At 56.6% G+C, this 13509-nt stretch overlaps 1 protein-coding gene across 6 annotated transcripts in view; it reads right to left on the bottom strand.

Moving 5' to 3' along the window:
* Window positions 1-62: 62 nt before the first annotated feature.
* The window catches only part of FBXW4 (F-box and WD repeat domain containing 4), a 93410-nt gene continuing 79963 nt past the window's right edge, over window positions 63-13509 (bottom strand). For 4 of the 6 annotated variants that reach the window (XM_051823522.2, XM_051823523.2, XM_008270381.4 and 1 more), the window contains 4 exons: window positions 12496-12561; window positions 1752-1892; window positions 850-991; window positions 63-695 (listed from right to left, as the gene is read on the bottom strand). In XM_051823522.2, the coding sequence (XP_051679482.2) occupies window positions 576-695; window positions 850-991; window positions 1752-1892; window positions 12496-12561 (469 nt within the window). In that variant the 3' untranslated portion in view covers window positions 63-575. The remainder of the gene's footprint in view (window positions 696-849; window positions 992-1751; window positions 1893-12495; window positions 12562-13509) is intronic. The other 2 variants (XM_070057336.1, XM_070057335.1) reach the window with 1 other exon arrangement.

Raw genomic sequence — 13509 nt, 5'->3', positions numbered from 1 at the left:
CGTGAGGCTGGCCTGTGTCCTGATGCTCACTCTCATCTGTCCAGCCAGTAAAGAACCAGATCTGTGAACAATCAAGCTTTATTTTTACAAAATTGGGAATCTGGTAGCATGTCTCCACAGCCTGCTTCAGCGACTCACTCAGAATGGTTGGATTCCCGTTGTCTTGTCTTGGTTTCAAAGCAGAACCAGGCCCCAGTGCCCCAGGAATGAAGCTGCCACCCCTAGACGGTAGGGTCTGAATGAGGAGCTAGCTGCTGCCAGCAGGGTATCCCCTCTGCTTCAGGGAAGGGCAGACAGGGAGTGAGTGCCTCCCCTGGGCTGCAGGGTGGCCCTTGCCAGTTAGATCCTTAATCTGGCCAGACAGGGACACGAGGCCCAGTTCAGCTGCACACTCAGTTGGGGTTGGGGGGCTGCCCTCAGGGTTCGCAGCAGTCATGGCTTCTAGCTTACAGTGCCTGAACACGGTGGCCACAGGTCTGGGAGCACAGCGGGGTGGGGGAGGAGGTATCGCTGCACCCTCCAGACGAGGGAGGTCCCTGAGTAGCTGATGGCCCGCAGGCGAGGGGGCCTGACTGTCATGGATTTCGAAAGTCCAGGACATGGAGGTTGTAAGACAGCGCAGCGTAGAGATGCGTGGTGGTGAAGCGCAGGCAGTACACAGGACTGCTCAGCGGCGTCGATGTTAGCGGGAAGGCCTAGTGGGAGGGAGGGAGGGATGAGTTTCCCAAGTGGCCCCTGGACCCAGGGACATGTGCCACTGCAGCTTTCCGCCACCCCCTCCACGTCACCCACTCCCGCATGCAGCCGTGAGCCCTGCACCCAGAGGTGGGAACTGGGCAGGACACTTACATGCAGGCAGGCCCTTTGGCGCCTGTCCCACAGCCGGACGACACCGTAGTAGGAGGAACCCGTGGCCAGCAGATGGTTGCCATCCGTCTGCAGGCAGTACAGGGTGCTGTCGTGGGGCTCCTCCCACTCCATGACACATTTCCTGTCCCAAGAAAAGATGCAGGGAGAGATTTGGGAACCTTCCACCTCAACTTCCCGGGGGTCCTGGGGAGGGGTAGGGAGTCACTCTGGGCTGGGAGAGTCTTTAAAAAACCAAACTTAATTGAGAAGGCCTCCTCTGTAGAGGGCTCTCCTGCCAAGCCCTAGACCACAGAACAGAGGACGCCCTCATGTATGTGTTCACGTGGCCTGCCATTGGTCCCAGGCCTCCTAATGTGGAGAAGTGACGAAAGGCTGGCAGGCGGCAGATGTTCGGTGCAGTGGATAAGACACCACTTGGGACACCGACATCCTATGTTGGAATGCTGGGGTTTGAGGCCCAGCTTCCTGCTGGTGTGCACCCTGGGAGGCAGCAGGTGATAGTGCACCTACATGGGGACCAGGATTGAGTTGCTGGCTTCAGCCTGGCTGGGTCCTTTTGATGGCATCTGAGGAGTGAACCAGTTGATAGGGGTGTGTTTCTATCTTGAAATGAATAAAAAAAATTTTTTTCATTAAAAAGGAGGCCAGGACAGTATGCTGAGGGACAGCTCTGGTGGCTCTAAGAACTGCCTGCCCTCGTCAGGGCCCACTGGCTGCAGTCTCCAAGGCTACCCAAGGAGAGGGGGTCTAAGCCTAATATGACCTTGTCTTCCCTTCCCTCCCAGCCCGACAAGGAGACTGTGTCTCGTCCTGTGGGACAACCCGGAACTGAGGCTGACACAGGGCTCCCCCCACCTGTCCTCCCTGTCCAGCACACTCACCGGGCACTGGTGCGGAGGTCCCAGTAGCGAACGTAGGTATCATAGCCACAGGACAGCAGCGTGGAAGGGGACTCATACATGACGTCCAGCACCCCCGCTCCTGGGGGGAAGTCGCTGCCCAGGTGCGTCATCAGCTGCCCACTGTGGAGAGGACGGGCAGAGTCAGGCTCCCTGCCCCCCGGGGACGTGTTCTTCTACCCTGCAGGTGGGCGCTGGGCCCTTACTCCCGGAGGGAAGAGATGCCTCAGCCTCCCCCCTGCTCACCAGTACCAGGCCCCACCCCTCCCCCCAGCGTCACAGCCCCCAGCTGAAAGCCTCAGTGAGACGCCAGCAAACCCTCCATCACACCTGCGAGCCGGCTGCTGGCCGCCCCTTCTCAGGACGATGAATGGGCCTTGCTGAAGGGGTCGGCCCCCCTCCCTCGCACACACTTGGTTACTTTATACTCCTTGATCCTGCAGGTCATGCAGTTCTGAGCTGCCTGAGTCCAATGCCTTAATTCCTGCCTGTAATCTGGGGCTCAAACCTCGTTGAGGATAAAGACCACACAAAGGGAGAAGGGGAGTCCCAGGAGATGTTAAAACAAGTAAACACCTTTGTGTCTGGGGCAAGAAATCGCTGAGAAAGCAGCTTAGCGGGCCGGTCCCTGGTGCTCCTGGCCCGCCTGGCCCCCAGCCCGGGCTAGCACGCCTCTGTGATCACAGCCCCCAGCCCGCTGGGCTCCAGCCTACTGCCCCCGCCCTCACTCCACCCGGTGGCCGAGAGCAGATTACTGAGAAGAACAATTGCTTTGTGACTGTGTAATTCCCTCCGTGACCGCGGCAGTGGGCAGACCCCGCGCCCTGATGCCAGACCCCTAGCAACCACATAGGGGGGCCTCCTGGCCCTAGCAACTACCCCTCAACATCAAGTGCACCCGCTAATCCCTGCGGCCAGGGGACGGTGGAAGTGTTGAGTTTCTGCAGAATGATGGGGGGGGGTACCTTGTGGACCCCACGCTTCAGTGTTCTTCACCCCTGAGACCCAGGCGCTCCTGTGGCAACACGTGAGAAACAAGGCCACGGACCCTCCACACCACGCCCAGAAAGGAGGCTGTGGGGTGGAGAGGATTCACGGCGCTGCCAGCCGCGCTGGATGGTCTGAAGGCAGGTGTCAGCTCCAGGGCTGCCACTTCACCCAGGCTCCTCCCAGCAGAGCTGCCACCCTCCCTGAAAGCGGCAAGGGAGAAGGCCGGGGCTCCTCTCAGCCCACCCCGCCTCCCCCTGTGTGCTCTGGGCAGCTGCTGTCCAGTGGTAGGTTAGGCCCCAGGGAGGCACTCCTGCCCCCAGCGCCCCCTACTGAGAAGTGCTCATCGTCCTCTTGGTGGCCCAGACAGAAAACTGCCTCCCCATAGCAGCAGCCTCTGGAGACCGCGGAGCTCAGCCCCCGGGGAGCCCTGCCTTCCTGGATAGGCTGCCAGCCCGATTCACCACCCTGGCAGGCCTGAGCCCCCATCACAGGGACGTTCGTGTATACCGCGTAGGGGATGTTTTGCTCCACAGGTCTCCCTCTCTAGATTTGGGGGCTCTGCCCCCTCCATTAGTGAGGCCTTAATGATTGAGGAGCTCTCCCCTTTAATCTACAGAAGTAATTTCATGTTTGTTTGAAATAGAAGATGAAAGGCTGTGGGGGCTGGGAGGAGTGAAGCCCAGCATGGCTCTGCCTGCCCACCGCCAGGCCTGGGGTCCTGAGGGAAGGAGGCCTGGGCCCCTGCCCTAGCATCCGAGTCGGCATTGGAAGAGGCCGTGGCTCTGGCCAACGCACGAGAGTCCCGAGGACCCCTGTGCTGTGGGGAAGAGCCAGAGGCCCAGGTGAGCACCAGCCCCTGGGGAGCAGGACCAGGCCAGAGCGTGCCTCGAGGGCCAGCCCTGGACTCGGAAATGGCCACACACACTGTAAATGGGCCAATAAAAAGATACAGTTTCTTTTGCCTTGGAGCCCTGGACCCTCAAAGCTCTGTTGTGCAGTGCCCGTGAGGTTAAGTTCAGAGCATAAACTGACGCACCAGGCTCTGAGGAATGGGCCGGCCCTTCCAATAGCGGCCCAGCAGTGCCATCGGAGCCCTGCTGGGGCTTTGATTTGGGAAAACAAACAGAAATGGCACCGTGGGCCCTGGGCAGCCCCCCACCCCACCCCCAGCCCAATTTAACTAGAAAGCTAGCTCAACTGCTGCAGTGGAGGGGGAGCCATGGTGACAATAGCCCTCAACTTTGGGGGACTGGTACAAAACCAGCTGTTTGTCTCCTCTTCCCCTCCTCCTGGGCTCCTTTTCTTACTGCAAGTGTGTTCTTGTAAAAACGATTAGATTGCAATTTGTATGAAGTGGCAACCCCCAAATTCAGACAGTTCTCCCCTTTTCTCTAGAAAGAATGTTAAGAATGCTTCTCGACCTCTGGGGGGTGGGCGGGACGCAGAGCCTTGGTGTTGCACAACTTGTGTGGGAACAGGGCTGCTGCTCAGAGCCCCGGCCCGAGATGGAGCAAGGGCCAGCTCTGTCATTCCAGAGGGCCAGACAAAAAGGCCATTCCCTTCCAGCTCCTGTGGACAAAGCCTGGGGGGCCTGCACACCCCAGCCTCCCCTGAGCCCGACTCCAGCAATCCTCCCTCCACCCAGGGAAAGATAAAGACAGATGGGGCCGCCTGTGTGAGCCTGGTGAATGAGCAGGGCTGGGGAGGGGCCGCCTGCAGACCGGTTCTCTTTGGCCCTGGCTGTGTACGGGCTTTTCCCCGGGAACCCCAGCACCTGGGCAGAAGCAAGCAGAGTGTGGCCACGTCCTTGAGCTGTCCCTTGAAAAGGAACCTGGTCTTCCCGTCCCCACCCACCCTGCTGTGCCAGGGCATTGTACTGTAGCTGGAGGGAAGCGAAGCAGCCCCTGCCAGTCAGAGAAGAGGGAAGTCTAAATAAAACCCTGACACCCCATCCCTGTCACCGCCTGTGTGACAGCCAGCTGTGGGTAGGTACTGGCCTTGGAGACCTGGATGCCCCATCTGGGAGACGCCCCGAGCGCCAAGCTGGAGTCAGGCCCTGGGGGAAGGTGCTGGCACCCCAGCCCTGCCCGAGTCTGGGCCTCGCAGGACCCAGAACCCGGGAGCCCTGCTCCACGCACTTGCCCTGGCCTGAATGGCCCCCACACACACCTCCTGTACCAGAGCGTTCCTTGGGCACTGCCAGCCCCACCTCCCAGCCCGCAGGGTGCCTCCCACTCCGGCTCAGCCATTTGAACAGGCTGCTGCTGCTCCTCCCTGAAGACCCTCTGGGTACTCATTCCTGGATCCCTTTGGCTTCGAAGACACCATGTCTGGCATGTTCTACCCCAAAACTTGGCAACTGCTTTTGGGGAGAGAAGATGGAAAAGTGACGATTCACCTTCTCACCGCTCCTCTGCTCCCCACGGACAGAGGCCTGAAGGCAGAGGCTGGCCCCAGAATGGTGGCTCCGAATGGGAGGTTCCTCCTTCATTCCCTCCGTCAGCAACCAGTATAAGGCATTGTGCGGCACAGAAACTGCAGGGGCCACGTGCTGCCGCTGTGCCTCATGGGTCTACCCCGCAGTGCCGAGTGTGACCTGGGGGCTACCACAGGGCTCTGAGAGGGAAAGATAAGGGAAGAACATCTCTGGCTGGGGTACTGACTTCAGCAAGTGACAGGACTGTGGCAGGAGGGGGACGGCTCAGGCCAAAGTAACAGCAGCAGCAAAGTGCAGAACAAGGGCAACCAGGCTAGACTGTGGCAGTGTTGGTGATCCAGCCCGGCTGCAGGCCGGCAGGATCTGGCCTCTGGTCCTGGTGGGCCTTGGGGCACTGAGTGGCAGAGCGCCTGGAGGCTCTGACAGGGACTGGTTGTCCTGGGCCAGCCCTGACCGCAGATGAGGAAAGCAAGGCCACGGAGGAAAAGTGGCTTTTGTAAAGTCCCAGGGCAAGGGACTGAGGAGGGTGGTCCGGCTCGTGGGCTGGGAGCTCACAGAGGGGCACAGCCTGCTCTCCGACCACTGGCCCCGATGACATAGCTATGCAGGCTGCCGAATCCATACTGTACGCCGAGCACTCTGCACAGAGCAGCTCAGCACTCAGAAGCCCAGGGTGTGCACCTTACTCCCAGTGCACCCGAGCAAGTGTGGGGTCCATTTGCTCAGGAGCACCACAGGACCTGCCCCGGCAGACCCCTGGCCACTTCGGCGCCCTTACCTATCCACAGGCCCCTCCTCCTCACTGGAGTGAGAATCCAGGGAGCAGACAGACCCCAGAAACCAAATGTATCCCTGGCCTGGCCCCCACAGGTGAGAGGGCTGGGTTCGCGCGCAGCCCCCAGCTCCCACCCGCACACACGTGTTCAGACACAATGGCTCAAAGGCCAGGCGGCTGGGCAGCCCACTTTGTACTGCTAACAAGGGGACCGTAATTACAGGAAGGGGCAGCCGGGCAGATAAAAGGATACAAAATTTCAACATCTGTTGCCATAAAGGGATAAGGAGAAGTGAAACGCAAAGTATCAGTTTGGTGTCAGCAGGCAGAGAGCCAATTTCAAAGAGTTCGGGGGACAGAAGGGACAAGAAAGAAAAAAGGAAAGGGGGGAGAAAGAAAGAAAGAAATTACAGGGTTCCTTAAAGAGGTAAAGAAAAAAGAGAATGAGAAAAGCTGTCAGTAATACTTTCAAAGGAGGAGGCAGGTACTTTAAAGGGGGCAATTCCTGTAATCACCCTGACGGGCTGGGCCCCCTGCATGGGTGGGGGTGGAGCACAGGGCAGAGACAGCCACACCTGGGCAGGATGGGCACTAATCCTGCCCTCAGAGGCGCTCAGCCGATGCTCCGGACACGGTTTCCCTCTCCAGCCGGGTGCCCCTTGCTGTGCCAGATGCCATCAGTTGCCCTAATATTCTACCCTGTGCCCAGCGTGGGGCACCCAAGGTAATTTTCCAGCCCAGAGGGTAGCCGTGCAGGCCACACCCTGACAGGCCATGTGCCCTTGTGGGTGCTCTTAACAGCATGCAAGGGAAAGGCCACAGACTAGCCGCAGGGTCAGGAGCCGGGGGAGAGCAGAGCCTGCATGCTGGAGTTGCTGTTTATGCTGAAGAGGGAGCGGGGTTTCATTAGGCAGAGACAAGGTATTCCAGGCTCAGGGGGGAAGCTATACGGGAGCCATCAAAATGGGTGAGAGGCCCACTCTGCTCCCACCGCTGTTGAGAAAGAAGAGACTTGAGGGCTCAGAGGTACCAGGGGAGGCATGATGGCAGGACCAGGATGACCCTGGCCCCAAGGAGAAGGGGACTTTGCAGGGCTGTGCATACAGTCACAAGCAGGGCAACAGTGCCCCCCTCCAAGGAGTCGGGGTGACACCTTCAGGCCTGGGATTCTGGACTTCTCTGTTCAGAACCCCACCTGCCCCCAGTCATGCCCTGCTCTCAGGATACCAATGCTAGATCCAACTCTAATGTCCCCTTGGCAGAAAACACAAAACCCACACAAGAGCAAGCCCATGGGGCTGTCGGACCCACCTCAGCCTTCTAGTGACCAGGACGTATGCCCCACAGAGTCAACACTGGGTGCTGCCATGGGGGCTGCTCCAGCACAAACAGAACACAAGATCCCAGGCTAAGTTGCTCAGAATTAACAGATCCACCAGGCCGACCTCAAACGCTTGAGTGGATGGCTGTGAGCCCAGCCTGGCAGCGTGGAGGCACAGGATGCCTGGGACTCGGAGGCTGGAGGCTGGGCCTTCAGACCACCTGCACTGGCAGAGGAGCCCCCTGGAGCCCCAAGGCTGGGTGAAGGACTCTATCTTCCTTGTTTAGACCAGTTAGAAATCTGCTGTCCTTGGCCCCAACCCATGATGCCCAGCTCCAAGAGACAGATAGATGGAGGGGCTCCCTGCCACCTGGGCAGTGACTACCCATGCCACCTTCCAACTTGCATGCTCTAGCCAGTACTGCCAGCCTAGCCCACTGGGAGAACAGTCTCAAGGGGCCTTCATGGGCTGAGGAAGCCATGGTGACCCTCCAGGGGTGCCCAGGCATTCTGAAGAGTAGTGTAGGCTGTCCGGGGACAGGTAGCTGGGAGGCGCGTGGAGACGTGGGTGGCTCCAGCAGTGGGAGTGCTGCTGTCTGGCAGGGTGCCTCTGAGGGTGCCAGTCCCCCACTGTCCTGAGGGAAGGCCCTGGAGGCCGATGCTCAGGGCACAACTGCCCCTCCAGGGCTCCACTCTACCCAAGTCAGCACACATGAAAGAAAATCGAGGCGCTGCTCGGGTTTCAGTGGGGACAGGTTCAAAGCAAGGAATCCAGCAGCACCGCACGCCGCCCAGCCCGAGTCCTGCCGGCGATGCTGCTCCACCTGGCAGAACGCCTGTCACTCAGGCTTTGGGGTTATTGAAAGATCAAACTCGGTCCTGCCTGTTCATTCCCTTAATCCTATTTTCTACATGGCTTTATTATCTGCTCGGGCTTCTCTGGGAGAGACAGCTCCAGGATCGTCTCATCCATTCACTTCCTCCACCAAGACAAGGCTTCTGTCCTCATGCCCGTGGTCCCCAAGCTTCCCTGGGGAAGGAGGGAAGTTTCTACAGGGCCTCCTGGTTCCTCCCGGGGGGAGGGGCAGGCCAGCAGAGGAGCAGTGGGCCCTTTCCTCTGGCTCCAGTGAGCCTGGAGGCCACGCTGCCTGCGGCCCACTCTGGCTTGGGCTCTTCTGGGCGAGTAGATGTAGTGTGTTTGGGGGGTCGGTAAGATCGAAGGTTTTCTCAAGAGAAGGACATCCAAAGAAATCAGTGCCTTCAGATTCCCCTGGACCACGAGTCTGAGGCTGGGAGTACCCCGACCAGGCAGCCACATGCAGAAGAAGCCACTCGGGTGACCCACCTTTTCCCTGAAGCTGGCTGGGGAGATGCGCCCTGACCACACCCTGCTCCACGTGCCAGCCTGGGCCCTGGTAGCTGATGGGGCCAAGCCAAGGCCTTCAGCACCAGTGCCTGTCTGTGTGAGCTACAGCCCTAGTGCAAGAACCTTCTCTGCCATGGTCAGAGGTCCCCTCTCACAAGGCCACAGACAGTGTGAGCCTCACAGATCCCACGGTACTAGCACGCAAGGTACCTGTGGGTGGGGAGGAGAAAGGATGATGTGGCTTGTCCCGGCTCAGTGCCCCCAAGGGGACGGGTACCCTGGGGGTGCTTTTCACAACAATTTTCCTCGCTAGTTCTGTTAGGCAGAGAGAATGAATTCCCACTTTACAAATGTGGAGACAAGCCCAGGGAGGCCCCGGATCACAGAGCTGGGAAGCTGCAGAGCCGTCGTGGAGCGTGGCCTCCCGGCACATGCCCTGGCAAAAGGAGGAAACCCTCCCACCACAGTGGCATCCAGAGCTGGAAGGGCGGTGGCAGGTGTGGTGGGGTATGCTCACGTGAGCTCAGCCTCGCAGTCATAGGAACCCTACATTGCAGGCACTCAAGAAATGTCCGCCAGGCCAACAACAGCGAGAAGTGACCGCTGGCCCCATGAGCAAAAGCAGAAGTGGGAGCACCTTCCACTCCAGCCCACACCAGCCCTTCCAGTACTGAGCTGTGAGCCCCTCCATTCTGGAGGGAGAAAGGCAGAGAAATCAGAGGAGACTTCACAGGAGGCTGGGTCTGGAACCAGTGTGAGCCGACAACATAGGTTGCCCATGCAGCCATTCCTCAGTCTCCTGCTGTACTGGTCATTCCATTCCCTTTGCCAGGGTTGGGCCAGGGCAGCCAGTGGCACACAGCTGCAGAAGTCTGGTCAGGGGCTCCTCATTTCAGAGAGGGTGGCAGGTAGCGCAGGGCCTCTGCCTTTTCCCCTTCCCAGTTGCTGGAGCTGCCCTAAACCAGCCTGAGAGCACAAGCAAAAGCTAGCACGGCCAGGATGGGGAGGCGGCAGCCGAGCAGACCCAGGCCCTGGCTCACTGAGCCCCAGCCCCACCCCTGTGGAGGCACGCAGCTGGGTGCTCCCTGTCGTCTAAGGCCGCGATCATCCCAGGACTTCCAGCTGTTTTGACAGAGGTGGCGGCTACCTGACCTGCTTTGTGAGGACCAACTGACGACCTAGGGCTTCCGGCCCGGCAGAGGCGGTGGCACGGAACGGCTAGTCCTGCATTCAGCTCACCTGCACAGCACCAGGAAGCAACCGTGCCCTTGAGAAGGGCAGGCCTCCATCCCACCGCCTGGGGAGTAGCAAGTTTCCTAACCCTGTCCTTCGATGAACCTCCCGAGAGAAAAGTCAGCAAAACCATGTTTCCCATGAGGGTGTGCTTGCTTTTCTCAACAGTGCTTTGCCCGTAAGAACACATTTTGCATGGTTTCTTGGTTCTCCTCTCGCTGAGGTAGATGTTCACATCTATATCCTGGAACCTGTCCCCTTCCACACTGGCTGCAGGCCCCACCTCTCACCACCTCAGACAAGCCCTGAATCTTGAGCCACTTAACTCGCCCTGTGACTTGTAGGCAGGCAAGGTAAGCAACCATTCTGCAACTCAGTTTTAGTTTCCTTATCTATAAAAAGGATGCCTGGCTCACAGGCCCCCTGCGAGCGTTAGGCAGTGAGGACAGACAGAGCCCGTGCTCTGCGGCGCCAGGGCTGCGGCTGACGCTGGCCCAGAGTCTCGGCCCAGAATGGCCGCCCTCTGTCCTTGTTGCTGGCAGTGTGAACGCTGGGGCGACCGGCTTGCAAGTGAATCTTGGTAGTCATTATCCACATCTACCACGCACACAGCCTGTGGCCCTGCAAATGTACTCTTGAGGAATTTGGTCCAAAATTCCAGACTCCCACCCACACATCAGAATGGATCACAGATTGCTCACCGCAGCACTGTTAAAATCAACAGATGATAGAAAAGGAAATCAGAAAACAGTGATGGCAACAAACAATGAACTAGCTAGGAGACTGAAGCATGACCGGCTACAGTACTGAGGGGAAATACTTGAGGATGGTACTTCCCATCTGTAGGAGGACCTGCATGTGCATTTTATACAAAGATTTCCAGAAAAGGATTCAGCAAAACTTAACGGCTAGCACCAGGTAGCAGCAGGGAAGGCCCTTCACTTATAAACCTCTGTCCTCGTACCTGGAACTTGCACTATTTTCCCAGCTAAAATAGAAGTTCTAAAGCCTTTTCTGGTTTTGTTTTGTTTTGTTTTGTTTTTTAAGACAAGAGCATTGCTTTTCCTCATGTTCTGTGTAAGACAAAATGCACAGCATTTGCAGTGTCTCTGTCCTCCACTCCCAGGATGCCCCTTCATCTCCCACAGCAAAGACCCAAACACATTCTCTCCTAAGTATCTTTAGCCATGGAATATTCTATTTCTGAAACACATGATAGCCCCAACTCTTGGTGCAAACAAAGACACTATGATTTGGGACAGGATTCATGTACCTGCAGCATGCTAAATTTTTCTAAACTTTCACACTCACATGTTTGGCAATCTGTGGGACAGTTTCTTAAGTGTCTCGCGGATATAGGAGGGACTCAGTACAGTTACAAGATCGTCTAAGTACTGCAGGACATTTTCCTGACAGGAGCAGTTCAAAGAATGCTATGTAAGTACTGACAGAGTTTCTCCTCTGTTTAAGATGCTCTTAGTGAAGCCCAAAAGCAGCCATTCAAAAAGTCAGTCGCAAAGCACGCGTTCCAAGGTTGCTCACAGCACCTCGGATCTAAGCTGGTCAGTGCACACTGGGCCAATAGAAGTCCTGAGTTTCCACTTGTGCAGTTTACACATCATGAGCTTCTTAGGTAATGTTTTATCAGAAAAGAAAGACACACTTTCATTGTCTGGATCAGCCAAAAATCCTCGAGCTGTGCATGAAAATAGTATCATCATCTCAAAAATAGTGCAGCTGCATTGTGGTTTCATCAAATGAATTTCAGCAACAGCTGGGTATTGCTTCCATATGACACAATGACAAGGTAAACCTTATTCTGATCATTTTCATTACAGGAGAAAGACAACTAATTGCTAATAAAAACTTCTGTTTGAAAGAAAATTAAACTACCACCCGTCTGATGGGCATTGAGCCACTTAAGATGCCCACATCGCATACAGAAGTGCCTAGGTTCAATACTCAGCTTCTGACGCACACCCTGGGGCGCAGTGGGCTCCAGCACTGGGGTCCTGGCCTGCCACGTCGGAGACCCAGATTGAGTTCCTAGCTTCTAGCTTCAGCCTGGGCCAGCCCTGGCTGTAGTCAGCATGTGGGTGGTGAACCAGCAGGTGGGAGCTCTCTTGGTTTCTTCTCTCAAATATAAAACAGCAGCCAAAAAGAAAAATCTCTTTTCACAAGTAAATCTTTAGGAAAAACTATCAATGGATTTTTTCAGACAAAAGGTACAGCTAACACTTTCCTAAGGAGATGAGGGAAAAGAAGACAAGACCAGAGCAACTGAGGTAGGAAGCATGAAAGAAACATCCGTGTTCCCTGCTGCTGTACGTTATGGCCTTTAAAACCTAGAACACGGGCCGAGGCTATGCAGAGTTCTTTGATTGCACACCCAGAGCACAACCAATAGAAGAAAATATTGGGCATCTGGACTACGTCAACATTTACAATTTTTGCTTTGCAGAGATGCTGTTAGGAGGATAAAGATAAGCTCTAGGTTGGGAGGTCGCTGCAAATGGTGTATCTGACAAAGAATACACAGATGACAAATATGCAGCCACTCCAGCCCGCCCCACTGGAAGCCACAGTGGCTCAGGAATCTCTTACCTGTTGAGGTCCCAGATTCTCAGGGGTGAGAAGTGCCCACAACAAGCCGTTCCAGTCACAAAAGAGCTGCGAAGGAAGAGGAGGGCAGAGTGAGATCTGGCTTATGGGAGCTCGCGTGGACAGCTACACAACTGCAAAAGCCGTGCCCCTCCCTGGGAGACAGGGACTCTGGGGTTGACACAGCTGCTGAGAGCCGCAGCCCCTGAGGACCTACGGGGTCCACGCTGCTTGGGCCAGTGGTGCTGGCTCTGCACGCCAGAAAGACGGCTCTCTGAACGGGCAACTCAGAGGTCTGCTCGAGAGGCCAGAAAGCTCCCGGGGGCTGGAGAGGGATGCCCTGGTCACAAGTTGGGGTGGCTGGAAGCATTTTTAAAATGATTTATTTATTTACTTGAGAGGCAGAGTTACAGAGAGGACTTCCATTAGCTGCCTCACTCCCCAATGGCTGCAATGGCCAGAGCTGGTCTGATCTGAAGCCAGGAGCTTCTTCCGGGTCTCCCATGTGGGTGCAGGGGCCCAAGCACTTGGCCCATCCTCTGCTGCTTTCCCAGGCCATTAGCAGGGAGTTGAATCTGAAGTGGAACAGCCAGGACTCGAACTGGTAGCCCATATGGGATGCTGGCGCTGTAGGCAGAGGCTTAACCTACTACACTATAGCACTGACCCCTTCTGACATCTTTTTAAAATTTATTTATTGTGCCAGTGCTGTGGCTTAGCAAGTAAAGACACTGCCTGTAACGCCAGCATCCCAATGTGGGTGACAGTTCATGTCCCTGCTGCTCCACTTCTGATCCAGCTCCCTGCTAATGGCCTGGAAAAGCAGCAGAAGATGGCCCAAGTGTTTGGGTCCCTGCTACTCATGTGGGAGACCCAGATGAAGCTTCTGGCTTTGGCCTGGCTCAGCTCTGGTCTTTGCAGCCATCTGGGGAATGAATCAGTAGATGGAAGATATTCTCATTCATTCATTTCTCTCTCTCTCTCTATCTCTTCCTCTCTGTAACTCTGCCTTTTAAA

Source organism: Oryctolagus cuniculus, chromosome 15 (assembly GCF_964237555.1).
Source record: "Oryctolagus cuniculus chromosome 15, mOryCun1.1, whole genome shotgun sequence".
NCBI lineage: Eukaryota > Metazoa > Chordata > Mammalia > Lagomorpha > Leporidae > Oryctolagus > Oryctolagus cuniculus.
The sequence above is the reverse complement of the archived record's forward strand: the minus strand, read 5'-3'. Positions and strand labels throughout refer to the sequence as shown.